At 42.2% G+C, this 15,200-nt stretch overlaps 1 protein-coding gene across 19 annotated transcripts in view; it reads right to left on the bottom strand.

Moving 5' to 3' along the window:
- The window catches only part of LOC147572552 (uncharacterized), an 81,986-nt gene that overhangs the window by 50,087 nt on the left and 16,699 nt on the right, over window positions 1-15,200 (bottom strand). For 13 of the 19 annotated variants that reach the window (XR_015246127.1, XR_015246126.1, XR_015246132.1 and 10 more), the window contains 2 exons: window positions 14,739-14,904; window positions 12,654-12,715 (listed from right to left, as the gene is read on the bottom strand). Coding sequence is in view for 7 of the 19 variants with exons in the window: in XM_086694047.1 (XP_086550173.1) it covers window positions 12,654-12,665 (12 nt within the window). In the remaining 12 variants the exon portion in view is untranslated. Of the gene's footprint in view, window positions 1-9,321; window positions 12,577-12,653; window positions 12,716-14,738; window positions 14,905-15,200 lie in introns of those variants that run through there. The other 6 variants (XM_086694049.1, XM_086694051.1, XM_086694048.1 and 3 more) reach the window with 3 other exon arrangements.

The raw sequence follows: 15,200 nt of genomic DNA, 5'->3' as shown, positions 1-15,200 counted from the left end.
TTGTGTCATTTTAGTGAGAAATACCATTAAGGAGAATTTTTAAGTAAGAAAAAAATATTTTATTTTAGTTAGGAATTATTAAAGCGTATTTAACCATTATATGTAAAGATATGCATTACAAAACTATAAAATTTGACATTTTCCCATTAATGAGTAACATGTTTAACTTACTTTAAGGAACTTATAACAAAAAACATGATTGGATGACAAGTTTTAAACTATCAATTTATGTTTAGTTTGGGGACAAAATGTACATTAAATATAGCTAAAAAATGTGACCACACCTAATATAGGTTAAAAACTGCCTCCAAGGCGGGGTGTTTGGAATTCTTATATTTTGCACTAAAAATAGTTATTTTTTATCATCTGTTTTCTTTCTGAATGACCAGATGAAAACAGTGGTTTTCACGTTACTATTTGCAAGTATTGCCCACACGGGGTAGTCGTCATTCCTCATAAATGAAGAGCTGAACTGGATATCATCGTCTTCCCTCTTTTGCCACTGGCTTTTGAAAGCTAGAGGCATCTTGATGTGAATTCTAATGAATTCAGATCAGATTAACGCAATCTACGGGTTCAATGAAGAGCATTTAGAGGTAACTCAGCAGCATTGCTATCATTTTTGTGCTTCCTGTTATCTTCCTTTCTTCGAATTCAGTGCTCCTGACGCTTCCCTCCCTTAGCGCACACGCACCGGGGCATCCACTATGTAATATGGGACCACAAGCAAGGGGCCGTGGAAACCACTGCAGGTCAGCTCTGTGGGTGACAGCCCAGGTAGCAAGGGCTCACCTGGCCGCCCCCGGTCACCGGCCATCCTGGGATGCCGCTCCTCTCACTGTCCCGTTTCAAAGGGAGACGTTTTGAAAACTCATTTTCTTTACTCAAAGTGAAAAACCCGGTATTGAAAGAGGATGCCTCCGCCGCCTGTAAGGTTGTCAGCCACAAAGAACAGCTTAGAGCATCCCAGGAAATGCACCAGCAGCTGTGGACATGCCACCCCCTCCCCGTGTCACCTGCTGCCTAGGACTAGCCACGCAGAAGTGCGTGACTGACCTAAACCAAGGATTGGGTTAGGTCCTTTGCGATGCTAATGTCCTGGATCCCAGGAAGCTAAAGTCGCGTGTGAAACACAAGTAGTTAAGTTCAAAGCCTAGAAACTCTAGCTCCGTATCCCATTACTGATTTCATTTATCACATGATTTTCTTCTAAGTAAAGACCTGGATGTTGGAAGAGGCTCTATTCTTTCAAACAAACTATTCAATGTCACTGTTGTGTCCTTATAGATAACGATGACAGCAATCATAATACCTTCAATAGAGGATTTGCAGGCAACCTTGCAATAACTCCATGTTCCCCCAGGGGTCTGTAAGACAACAGGTTGGTGATGACTTATCTAAAAAATGGATGGACAGCAAATACTTCAGACAGTCCTCCATAAATATTGTTTCTCTCTGCAGAGCTTTCGAAAGGTATTAATGGCAGTGAGTCTGCGATTATATTTCCTGATAAGAACCTGGAAAGCAGCTATTCAGGTAGCCAGTTAAAAGCAAAGGAATTTTCAGATGAGGGTTATCTGAATGCGTATATTAAACAAGTAAAAGTACTTTGGAAAGTAATTCTGAGTGATAAAGCACACCTTCCTTTCCTTTCTTAGCCATCACAATCACACCTCTTTCTATTTATTAATATTGCTAATCAGGCTAAAATAACCACTCATGCATAACCTACTATAAGGTATGACATGCAATTTTGAAAATTAAATGCACATGCTGACATGTAACATGAGCTCCTGTTCATTGTAAAATAATAACAGATGGAATTCTACAGGATTCAACATTGGAAGTTCAATCATTTTATAAGCAAGGGCAATATTTTACCATACTATTTGTAAAGGCATCCAATGTTTTTTAAAATTGTTCCTTTGGGGGGGCACTTGGGTGCCTCAGCTGGTTAAGCATCCAACTCTTGGTTTCGGCTCAGGCCACGATCTCACAGTTCGTGAGTTCAAGACCTGAAGTGGGCTCTACGCTGAGAGCCCACTTCAGATCCTGTCTCCCTCTCTCTGCCCCTCCCCCGCTCCCATACATGCACTCTCTCTCTTTCTCCCTCTCTCAAAAATAAATAAGACATTAAAAAAAAATGTTCCTTTGGTAGTCAAGAAAACTAATTTCCAGAGATGGCTAGTCTGCACAGAGAGTATCTCAATCAATCTAGCTGAAATTGTGGACTCATTAAGGTCCATCTTTGATTATTAATACATAGTAAGCAGTTACCATACATATGTCGCTGTGCCAGGAGCTGACTCATTCCCCGGGTCCATAAGACACTAACTTCTGTGACACAGAAGTGCCAAATGGAATGGGGCACACATGTCATGCAGGGAGGCAGGAAGGGTTTCATCTGTGAAAGATATGAAGATAAATGCCACGGAGTTTTGTCTCCTAAGCTGAGTCTCTCAAGTCCACTCACATTCTGAAACTATGAGTTAGTCAGCTCAACCCCAATAAAATGGTTCCAGAGTCTGAGAGCAAAAAAAGTAATGATAATTTCAATGTAAAAAGAAGGTCATTACCCCATGACCTGGATTCCAGAAGCCCTGCTTCATCTTCTCTTTAAAGAAAGGTTTCTGCTAAATGTTTCCTTTTGTTTTCCTAATTTCCATTGGTTATTTCAAAAGAGAAAAACAAAGAGCTATTTGTCTCTGAAGAAATGAAATGGCCAGGTAAGCCAGCGACCAACAACGACACACATCTGTGAACTGCATAATCAATTCTGTGATTAGGCAGAGGAGAGCTTTGCACCCACATTGATTTTCAAATGCAAATCTGAATACAGCTAATCTTCACATAAATATAATAGGTATTGCATTGATTTTTTTCCCTCATGATCATATGAAAAATTAACTGAAGTGATGGTAAAAAGTAGCATAATATTATTCAAAGGTAGACCATGATAAGTTAAAGTTGCATATTATAATTTCTAAAGCGACCACTAAAACGAACACACACAAACACACACACACACACACACACAATTAGGTATAGCTAAAAGTCAATAGAGGAGATAAAATGGCATACTAAACAATACTCAACTTAGCCAAAAGAAGGCAAGAAAGGAGAAGAAAAGAACAAAGAACAGTTGGGACAATTACAGAACAAAGAGAGCAGACTTGAATCCAACCATATTAAAAGCTCCAGTGAAGGTGATGATAGAAAATTTGTGAGAAAGGTATAAGTAACAATGACACATGAACATGTTTCTATTTATTTTTCTAAGTTTATTTATTTATTTATATAAGCAATCCCTCCACTCAACGTGGGGCTCGAGCCCATGACCCTAAGATCAAGAGTCGTGTGCTCTTCCGACTAAGCCAGCCAGGGGCCCCTAATGCATTTTTATTTAAAATAGATCATTGTTAATATATTTTAGTGTGTGTTTGTCTCAGTTTCCCATGTGTTACTTGATCATCAACCCCACATAGAAGGAAAAGTCACTGGATAACTCATCTACAGACAGCTCCATCAGCAAAATCCCTCAGTTTTGAGTAACATGGCAGGTGCACCCACAATGAGGGCTGCTGCCATCAAGAGAAATGATTGTTTTATTTAACTGATGGCTGCTGCCTTCATCAGGGTGCTAGGGACCTAGAAAGATGTGCACAGAACATAGCAAAGAGATACGCTATGCTTGTACACTCTTTCTGTCCCCCATACTAACTACTCTCATGAGTCTGAGACACCTAGTTGGTGCCTCAAAAAAGTAAGATTAAATAAAGAAAGGTCAAGATGTTAGTCACACACACAAGTGCAGAAAAATCTCAATAAATTTGATATTAGGAAGAAAGGTGATATGATGTCTGCATATCCATGCCTATAGAGATTTCAAAATCAGTTTCTGGATCTCATGAACACAATAATATAGCAACATTTTCGTATTTCATTTTTTTTTTGGTCTGAGACTCTCAGCTTTACTAATTTTTTTTTTTTTAATTCAAGTTAGTTAACATACAGAGTAGTCTTGGCTTCAGGAGTAGGATCAGCAATTCATCTCTCACATACAACACCCAGTGCTCATCCCGAAAAGTGCATTCCTTAATGCCCATTACCCATTTAGTCCACCCCCTGACCTACCTCCCCTCCTGCAACCCTCAGTTTGTTCTCTGTATTTAAGAATCTCTTATGGTTTGCCTCCCTGTTTGTATTTTATTTTTCCTTCCCTTCCCCTATGTTCATCTGTTAAGTTTCTTAAATTCCACATATGAGTGAAATCATAGGATATCTGTCTTTCTCTGACTGACTTATTTCACTTAGCATAATATACTCTAGTTCCATCCATGCAACATTTTTATAGCAAAGCAGACTGAATTCCTGTGATAAATAATTCTCAGTCCCACACAGGCAGGAGACTTTAAGAAGTTCTGCTTTAATAACAAGAGAGTTTAATTACAAAGCCAATGAGTTACGATCGACACTCCCAGCCTCCCCCATCCCATCTTCCAAGAGCTGGTACCACAGCCGCATACACAAGTAACTGCACTTGTATTTCCCTCTTGTTTTGGAGGGACAAGAGGGGTCAAAACAGTGCAGTTTAACATCCTCAGGTAACTAACACTTTTCCTAGAGGGGACCTGTGGCTGCAGAGATTTTAGTTAACAAATCATTTAACCCTGGGGTGTAAGAGATACCTTATTAATCAATTAGTGACAAAGAAATGGATTTTCTTGGGGTGCCTGGGTGGCTCAGTAGGTTAAGCCTCCGACTTCGGCTCAGGTCGTGATCTCACGGTTCGTGAGTTCCAGCCTCACTTCGGGCTCTGTGCTGATAGCTCGGAGCCTGGGGCCTGCTTCAGATTCTGTCTCCCTCTCTCTCTACCCCTTGCCTGCTCACACTGTCTCTCTCTCTCTCTCTCTCTTTCTCTCTCTCTCTCTCTCAAAAATAAATAAACATTAAAAAAAGAGAGAGAGAGAGAAAGAAATGGATTTTCTTCCTAAGGCTGTGACACTCGACAACATGTGTGCCATGTGCCACACTAAGCCACCAGCTAGTACCACAACTTTAAGAAGAAATAGGACTTTAGCGTTATGGTTTTAGCACCAAGGCCGCCTTCTCCTTCTCACACCTCCTTGGTTAGCCTTCTGACCCAACCACTGCGGTCTCTGTCCTCGCTTCTTGCACTAATCACCTCGCAGATTGCTCTGCTCCCACCCCTGCTCCCCTACACAGAATTCCTAACACGGGCCCAGAGTGAGCCTTTATAAATGTCAAGTCAGATCGTGACACTGCTGTGCCCCACACCTCACTCTGTCTTCAAGTGGCCTTTGAGGTCCCACGGGGTGTGATACTCCCCTCCCCACAACCGCTCTGATTTCACATCCCGCTTCTCCATCCATCACCCACTCATTCCACTCCAGCTGCACCAGCCTCTCCGCCAGACTATGCACTGGGCACTTTTCCACCTCAGGGCCTTTGCAGAGGCTCTTCCTCAAACACCTGTGTGACTCACGCCCTCACCACTTCAAGTTTTTCTTTAAATGTCTCCCACTCAGAGGCCTACCCTAACTACCTTTTCAAAATTGCAAACCAGCCCACTGATCATTCTCACTTTGATCTTGTTTTCTCCCACATGGCAGTTACCACCTACTGATGGCCAAGAATGTTAATATCTATTCTATTACATAGCTTTACATAAAAGTATAATTAATTTACATATTTTGCTTTCTTTGTTCTCTTGCTAGATTGTAAGACCTACAAGAACAAAGATTTTCATCTCTTTTGTTTCCAGTGTCTAAAACATGGCCATATTCAATAAATACGTGCTGAGTTTCTGAATGAATAAATGAGAGGGTACATTTTCATCAAGAGTCAGGCATGAAGAGCCCTAGGTGCCATGATGAGTCTAAACTTGATCCTGAGGGCAAGGGCAAATGACGAAAAAGATAAATTTAAAAACCTCCAATAGGGGGAAAGTTTCCTGACATTGGATTTGGCAATGATTCCTTGGACAAAAAAGACAGCTAAGGGAAAAAAACAGATAAATTAGGCTACATCAAAATTTAAAACTTTTGTGCGTCAAAGGACACTATCAACAGTGAAAAGAAAATAGGAGAAATAGAAGAAAATATTTGCACACAGAAGAAAATATTCGGAAATCATATTTCTGATAATGGATTGAGATCCAGAATACACAAGGATTGCCTACAATTCAACAATGACAAAAAAAACAATCTGATTTAAAATTGGGCAAAGGCCTTGAATAGTCATTTCCCCAAAGCTGACATACAAATGACCACTAAGCCCATGAAAAATCACTGGTCATTTGGGAAATGTAAATCAAAACTAAAATAACATACCACCTCACACCCATTAGGATGGCTGTTATTAAAACAAAAACAAAAACAGAAAACTGTAAGTTTTAGCAAGCATGTTGAAAAACAGAATCCTTGTGCACTGCCGGTGGGAACGTAAAATGGTACAGCCACTGTGGAAAAGAGTCTGGTGTTTCCTCAAAAAAATGAAAGAGAATTACCACAGGATCCAGCAATTCTACTTCTGGGTATATACCCAAAAGAAGTGAAAGCAGGGTCTTGAACAGATATTTGTTCACCTATATTCATAGCAGCATTATTCACAATAGCCCAAGAAACAACCCAAGTATCCATCAACAGGTGGGTGGATAAACAAAATGGGGCATATACATACAATGGAGTATTATTCAACCCTAAAAAGGAATTGTATTCTGACACATGCTACATGGATTAACCTTGAAGACATGCTAAGTGAAAGAAGCCAGTCACAAAAGGACAAATACTATGTGATTCCACCTGTATGGATTATCTAGAGTAGTCCAGTTCACAGAGACAGAGAGTAGAAGGGGCTGTTGTCAGGGGCTGGGGGGAGAGGGAATAGGGAATTCTTATTTAATGGGTATAGAGTTTCAGTTTAGGTAGATGAAAAAAGTTCTGGAGATGGATGATGGTGACAGGTGCACAACAATGTAAATGCACTTAATACCTCTGTACATTTAAAAATGGTCAAAGTGGTAAATTTCATGTTATGTATACTTTACCACAATAAAATATAATACTTAATTTTTAAAGACCTCAAGATGGTTTCCAATGAGCTCCTACCCCATCCCCATATTCTACCAGGATAGTCTGTGTGACCAATAGAATATGGCAGAAGTGATGGTCCTTCATCTCTGAGATTAGGTTATAACAGACTACAGCTTCCAACTTTATTACTCATTGTAGGGAAAGTCAGCTGCTGTTTTACAAATCGTTCTGTGGAAAGGCCACAAGGTGAGGAACTAAAGCCTCTTGCTGTCTACCATGTAAGCTTGGAAATGGATTCTTTGAGCCCAGTAAGCCTTCAGGTAACTGTTCCCACCAACCGCTTGACTGCAGTCTCCAGAGACCTTGAGCTAGACTCGCTCAGCTAAAAGCATTCCACTTAGCAAAGTCACTGCCAGATGCCTGACCCTCTGCAAATATGTGAGATCATAAATGTCTACTGTCTTAAGTTGCTAAATTTGGGGGCAATTTGTTACACAGCAATAGGTAACTAATGAAAGGGATAAGAGGAGGCAGGACAGCCAATTTAGAGTCTACTGCAGTATTCCAGTTCTAAAGGAGAAAGGGTCTGGACTAGGACAAAGGCAGTGGAGGGAAGAGGCTGAATCTCCTTCAACAGGACTCCAAAGGCCGGAGTAACAGGACTCGATATGATACCTCATTGGATGCAGACACAGATAAGGAGTGGGAATCCAGCATGATGCCCAGATTTCTGACATGGTTGCCTGGATATAAAATGAATCTTCAGGATATAGACTGATACTGACCCCCTCTGATTGATTCATGATCTCCAACACCAACCAAGCTCTAGGTTGTTTCCTTGGTATTTCCTCAGCTACTACGATACATACACTTCCTCCGCACAACCCCTGCAACAGCTCAAGGTCGCCTCTGCTTGCCTGATGCAGGCAGCGTTTACCATTCTCTCCTCTCTGCCCCGATGCACATTTACATACTTGTAGTGTTTTTGCAATTACTGGTTTTTACTTCTATCACCTTTATTTTATTTTTTACCCTTGAGGAAGAAATTTGGTTTTTCCATCTGATAGCCCTTGGCCCTAGAACACAGTAAGTGCTCAATACATGTTGATGAGAAAATGAAACAACAAAGTGACAGCTCCACTCCACCCATCAACACACTTATTGGGCCACATCTGCTCAAAAGAAAATTTCCTTATGCCAACATTTTATACTCCTCCCTCCAGAACACCCTTCCCAAGATAACTAAGCAATCCTTCCTGCATTCCTGGAATGGATTCTCCAAGGATTCCAAGAGTCCAAAATGATCTGCTTTAGCAGTGGACCAAAGGCAGCCTTTTGGACAAACAAATAGGAGTGACAGACCCTGAGGAAAGTTCTCACACTAGAAAGAGAACGCATCTGACCACCAGAAACTTACATTCCAACCAAAAAGTGGGATTTTTTCCTCTGTTCCCCTTTTTAGGTTTAAAATTATAAACCCCATTGCCTAAAAGTTCAAGTCCCATGAGATATAAGGTTTATAATTCCTCACCCCTCATATTAGGTCTACTTCTCTTGAACAAATAATTCATTCACTCAACAATATGTATTGAGTGTCTCTTATGTGCCAGAGACATAATAGCTGATGGCAACCTAGGAAGCTGTTCTGCTTCTTTCTTCAAATGTTTCAAAGAATATTTTGAGAGAGGAATATGTCTTAAGGTCATATCAAGCAGCAAAAGCAATAAACAAAACTCTTCAATATGTAATATCCCAGTTTTGCCGATATGTATGTGTGTCTATATGTGTCTGTATATGCGTAGATATGTGCACATACACACACACACACACACACACACATACCCACATATGAGAGACAAGACAGAAATGAAATACACCAAAATGCTAACAGGTTGTATACGTTTGAAGTTTTCCACAACAAAAAATGAAAAACTATGTTAAAAGTGGCACTGGCTTTATGAGTGAGGATAATTTTCTTTGTACTTTCCTAATTATCTAAAGTAACTGCCATAAAAAAATGGTATCAAATGTCATTTAAGGGGCGCCTGGGTGGCTCAGTCGGTTGAGCGTCCGACTTCGGCTCAGGTCACGATCTCACAGTTCGTGGGTTCGAGCCCCACATCAGGCTCTGTGCTGACCACTTGCTCAGAGCCTGGAGCCTGCTTCAGATTCTGTGTCTCCTTCTCTCTCTGCCCCTTCCCCGCTCACACTTTGTCTCACTCTGTTTCTCAAAAATAAATAAATGGAAAAAAAAGAAATTTAAAAAAATGTCATTTAAAAAGACACCTAATATGGAAAAGAATATAACAAGTGATTAACAGTAGTTACAGCTAAAGGAGAGGAAAGGGGAGAGAATGAGCTCTTTTTGCTTCCTTCTTATTGTTACCTGTATTTTCCTAAATTTCCTATAGGAAATCATGTATTTTTTAACTGGGAAGTCGAACCTATTTAAAAATTTAATTAATACATACATGTTATGGACTGAATGTTTGTGTTCTCCCGAAAGCCATATGTCGAAGCCCTTAATCCCCAGTGTAATGGTATTTGGAGTGAGGCCTTGGGGAAGCTGAAGTCATGAGGATGGGGCACCCATGATGGAATTAATGGCCTTATTTGAAGAGGCCAGAATCCCCCTTCTCTTCCCCATGTGAGGAGCCCATAAGAAGGCAGCCATCTGCAAACCAAGAAGAGTCTCCCCAAACACTGAATCTGCCAATACCTTGATCTGGGACTTGTCAGCCTCCAGAGCTGTGAGAAATAAGTGTTTGCTGTTAACAGGTCTGTGGTATTTTGTTACAGCCCCCTGAACTGACCAAGACCATAGATAACAATAGACATCTGAGAACATAAGCATTTCCTCTACAGTGGCTCTGAATAGCAGCCTTTTCTCCTGAAAAGTGACTGTGTACCTCTTCTTTCTATATTAGAATGCTTCTTCCGTACTAAATTGGTCAGCGTTCAGATTTAAAATGTAAACCCTTGCTCAGGTTGAGACTCGCCGGCTAAGCACAACTTCTATGCCATCGTCAGCCCAGGGGTCCAGGAGCCAGTCTTCCTGGAGGCAGACCGGCTCTTCCTCAGAAAGACAGGTGAATAGGCAAAAGAACAATCTAACCTACCAGTCCTTCCACACTTGTGGCTGGAATTTGGGTCCTCAGACATTCCCAATTTCTTTTTGGCTCCAGCAGCTCTTACCCCAGAGCCAGCAGAAGGTGTGAGGTGTCACTGGATTTGCCAGGTCTTCACACCACCACCTTTCCGTTTCTGAACACAGTCTCAGAAGCTCGCACAGCAGGTAACTTAATGTCTACACAGCATACACATGAAGTCACCACTTCGTTGTCAGGCCCTCCTACCCAGGCTGGCACCGAGATCCCTCACCCCGCGAGTGCTGTTGGCACCCCCGTGTTGTTCTGTGCGCCATGGGACACCGGGCCACTCACCCGCTATAGAACCTCAGAGAAGAACTCCATAGAGTTCCTCACATCCCTGATGCTGCCATCCTCTTACCCAGTCTGGTTCCCTCCCTCCCTGCCTTCTTAAACCACTTCTTCCACTCAGTTTAGGGATTCTTCATAGCCCTAGGCAAAAAGGTTCTCCTGATGCTTTGTAACCTTTATTTATTTATTTATTTATTTATTTATTTATTTTTAGATACCCCTTTATTTATTTATTTGTTTTCTTTGAAGCAAACTCTACGCCCAATGTGGGGTTGAATTCACAATCCAAGATCAAGAGTCACATGCTGTACTGACTAAGCCGGCCAGGAGCTCCTGTAATCTATCTATCTATCTATCTATTTATTTAAGACATAGAGTGTGTGTGGGGGGGGTGGGTGGGGGGGGGTGCACTTGCATGAGCAGGGAAGCGGCAGAGAGAGAGAGAGAGAGAGAGAGAGAGAGAGAATCCCAAGCAGGCTCTACACTGTCAGTGCAGAGCCCAGTGCAGGGCTCGATCTTACAAACCCTGAATTCATGATCTGAGCTGAATGCTTAACCGACTGAGCCACCCAGGAGTCCCCCTGTAACATTCTTTTAAAGCAGAAAGTGTGGGATCGAGCCTCTCATTGGGCTCCACTCTAAGTATGGAGACTGTTTAATATTCTCTCTCTCTCTTCCTCTGCCCCTCTCCCCTGCTCATGCTCTCTTTCTCAAATAAAAAAAAAATTAAAATTAAAAAAAAAAGTTTAAAGCAGAAAGCACTGGCCTACATTTGGAGACCTCTCAGGCTGAGTCCTTCGAATCAGGAAGACAACAGAACATTGCCTGGGGCCTGTAGGATGCTGATAGCCTTTCTCAGAGCCCAGACCTCTTATGTATTTGGGTGAACTCCAGTCCTTCATGGACCCCACTGGAAACTTGTGGAGCTGCCCAGCTAGCTGGCCTTTGTGAGTTCTGTGGTTAAGAAGGTCTAGAGTTCTCTTTGCCCCCCAGTAGCTAGGCTAATGGACGGCAGAGTTAATATGAGTCCTAGGCCTTCCTAGTTGTCTCCTCTACATCTGACTTGTCAGAACGGCCAATCCCAATATTCCCAGACTTCTCACCATTGCAGCTGTCCCCACCCCATCTGTGGTTCTTGGTGATCTTATCCTCTCTGGCAACATTTTACTTTTTTTTTTTTTTTAATGTTTTATTTTTATTTGAGACAGAGAGAGTGTTGGGGAGGGGCAGAGAGGGGGACAGAGGCTCTGAAGCAGGCTCTGCACTGACAGCAGAGAGCCCAGTGAGGGGCTTGAACTCACCAGCTGTGAGATGAGGACCTGAGCTGAGCTGATTTCAGATGCTTAACCAACTGAGCCACCCCGGCGCCCTAACATTTTATTGATACCAAATTGAGCTACTACCCAATTTCATTTTTTTAAAGTTTATTTAAGTCATCTCTATGCCCTACATAGGGCTGGAACTCACAACCCTGAGATCGAGAGTCGCATGCTCTCCTGACTGAGCCGGCCAGGCGCCCCTAATTTGATTTTTTTTTTTTAAAAAGGAAAGGAAAAGGAAAACACTTACAGTTCCTAAGCGTGTTCCTCTCTATATGCTACAAACATGGGGCAGAACTGCCTTGTCCCACCCCAGCAACTTTAGTAAGAGCAAACGCAATGGTTGGGCTATAGCCTGTTACTGGAGTTTTGGGCTGAGGCAAATTATTGTTATTCCCAGGTTATAAACCCTAAAAAAAATCCCATAATGGAAATGCTAACAGCTCATTAACTATAATGAGTGCCATTGCAAAGGACGCGTTCCGGCACAGGGTTGGCAACTGTGTTAACTGGTCTTTTAGCAACCGGAAGAGCTCATATGCCAGGCAAGTAAGGTACTTCATGTTGGGACCAACCACTCTGCAGTTGTGTGGAACTCCTCCCGGTGCCCAGTCGGGCCTAGCAAAACCTATTTCCACGGCCTGATTTGTACCTTGAGAGAAGGCAACACATCTGGGGGACAGTTGACAAAGAGGGGAAGCCAGCTACCAGCACAAGCAGACGTGAGATCATTAGCCTCAGACATCGGACTGCAGGCAGCGCCTGTTATCACAAACAAGCTGTTTGCTCGCGGTCTGAATCTATTTCTGGAAACTGTTTACCTAAATGAAATTACTTACCCACTGGGGCATGGTTCAAAGCTCAAAAGATAAGTGCAGTCGGCTGCTAAAACGATGCAAGCCTGGGAAAGCAAGGGGGAAAGAACAAAGTTAGATTAATCCTAGGAAAAAAGACTCAATGCCGTAAAAATTACATGGCATTCTTTTAGACCATCAATTAATTTGAATTCCAAAAGTTCAAAGCCACTATTTAAGGGAACTAATTAATAGCTAATATTCTCCCCAGAGTGATCTCCTAGAAGGTTTACAAGAACCAGTGCACGGAGGGGCTGACTGTTCCGTCCCCCAGTGGTCAATACAGGTAACACCAGACTGAGTCCTTGGAGCACAGGACTGGGATTTCCCGTGCCCGGAATAGTAATGACACTTAGTAGGTTTTTCTCAGACTCCTCCTGAACTTCAGTTACTCTGGGGATTTGGCTTACTGAAGCCACCTTTGAATTATGCTCCGTGGAAAAGTTGGCCCTAAGGTCCAAGACTAGAACCTAGTCTTGTAGGTTCTATTAAAATTGTTCTTTTCGTCAGCTACTCTAGGGGAAAGTTCTTATTTGAGTTTTTAACCTTAGGTGCAGAGTGTTGAATTCATCTTATGCCTCAGTTTATGGCACATCATTTTCCCTGGTCCACACCTGTTCCCTCTCTTTAATTTTTGTAAATTCTCTTTTGATCTCCCTACTCACCTCTATCCTCTTGTCCTCCAACCCACAGGCAGATAGCCTAAGGCGCTTAATGTTTATTTTGTTTGCTTGGATGTTGGGATATTGCTGTTTTGTGTCCATATATTTTCCGTTTTGCTCATCACCCTTTTACCCAGATTTTCTTTTATCATGTTATAGTCTAGGCTTTGTCCATTTGCATTTTCACTGTTTACACATTTGAAGTGATCTCAGAGATAGATTCTTTGTGTTCTAATTTTTTATTTAACATTTCTATCATGGGACTTTTTTTTTTCTAGGCTTTGATAGTCTTTCTTTTTTTTTTTTTTTTCTTATCTCCCTGCACCCCCAGCAGGTGATCACTGCTAACAGCATGGGCATGGTCTATCCCCACACATTTCTCCAGGGTCATTCAAACCCTTAAACTCCTGGACACACATATATCTGTTTGTGTGTGTGTGTGTGTCTGAGAGAGAAAGAGAGAGAGAGAGAGAGATCTACTTTAATGAAAATAGATTCAAAATTCATCTCTCTGAAGTTTGCTTTAAAAAAATTTTTTTTAATGTTTATTTTTTGAGAGAGAGACAGAGCACAAGTGGGGCAAGGGCAGAGAGAGGGGGAGACCCGGAATCTGAGGCAGGCTCCAGGCTCAGAGCTGTCAGCACAGAGCCCAATGCAGGGCTCGAACTCACAAACTGCGAGATCGTGACCTGAGCTGAAGTTGGCTGCTTAACCGACTGAGCCACCCAGGTGCCCCCTTTCTCACTTTTTAGACTCATAGTGAATGGAGGACAGTGGGAGCAGGCACGTAAAGGATCATAACATTTTCCATCTGCAGTTTGATCCAAGGATTCTAAGAACATTGAAAATTGACATTTTCCCAACAAAAATTAATGGTTTTAAAAGTAATCTTCCAAGAAACCCTGAAAGTCTAACACATGTACAGAGCTTTTATGGGAAGGTACTAGGGGTAGTAGGAATGATATGGCTGGGGCTGAACTCAGACTTTTCCTGGATCAGGCAAGAGGCAGGCCTAACTAACCAAAGAGAAGGTATCAGGGAGTGGTGTGAAACTGGGTCAAACTGTCAGGATATTGCAGGGCATGGAGGAATGTAAAGTGAATGCTCCAGAATGAGCAGATTTACGCCCTGAATCCTGAGACTGACATGGGGTTTCTTGTCTGACACCGAACTTTCTCTTCCTAAATACATGGGACCAAATTGGAAACATACTGCGGTCAGTGTGTGTAAAAAATCTAGAAATTGTCATAATCCAGTCGGTCAACTCTACTGGCACGCACCCCGGGCAATGGAGCACAAAACGAGAGGATGAAATGATTACAGAAAGGGAAGCAAAGAATGTTGACTGCTTGTGTAACTCTCTATCACGGGATCCGAAATCAAAACAGAGGCTCTGAGACCACTTAACTTGTTTAGAGTGGACTGAGACCCACCACCTCATCAGCTCAGGTTGCTGGGTCATCACCTTTAGCAAGATGCATGTATCAGCTGCATTGAGCAGCAGGTGAAATGATTGGCTCCCTTGCACACCACTATGGGGGCTCCAAACCAGCTTCAGTTCCTGGGGAGGAGTCCTAAAGGAGAGAGGGGACAAGAAATTCAAATCATTTGGGGAACCTGGGTGGCTCAGTCAGTTAAGCGTTTGACTTTGGCTCAGGTCATGATCTCATGGTTTGTAAGTTGGAGCCCTCCATCAGGCTTGCTGCTGTCACCACATAGCCCACTTTGTGCTGCTCTCTCTCTGGCCCTCCCCAGCTTGTTCTCTCTCAAAATAAATAAACAAAAAAAGAAAAAGAAAAAGAAATTCCAATCATTTGATACATGTTGGAGAACTGTCTTAAAGAGCTCGCAGGTCCCCATAGAAAAACAC

The sequence above is a fragment of the Puma concolor genome, chromosome E4, assembly GCF_028749965.1.
Source record: "Puma concolor isolate L17-30 chromosome E4, mPumCon1.1.hap2, whole genome shotgun sequence".
In the NCBI taxonomy this organism is placed as follows: domain Eukaryota; kingdom Metazoa; phylum Chordata; class Mammalia; order Carnivora; family Felidae; genus Puma; species Puma concolor.
This window is presented reverse-complemented; position numbering and strand designations above follow the sequence as displayed.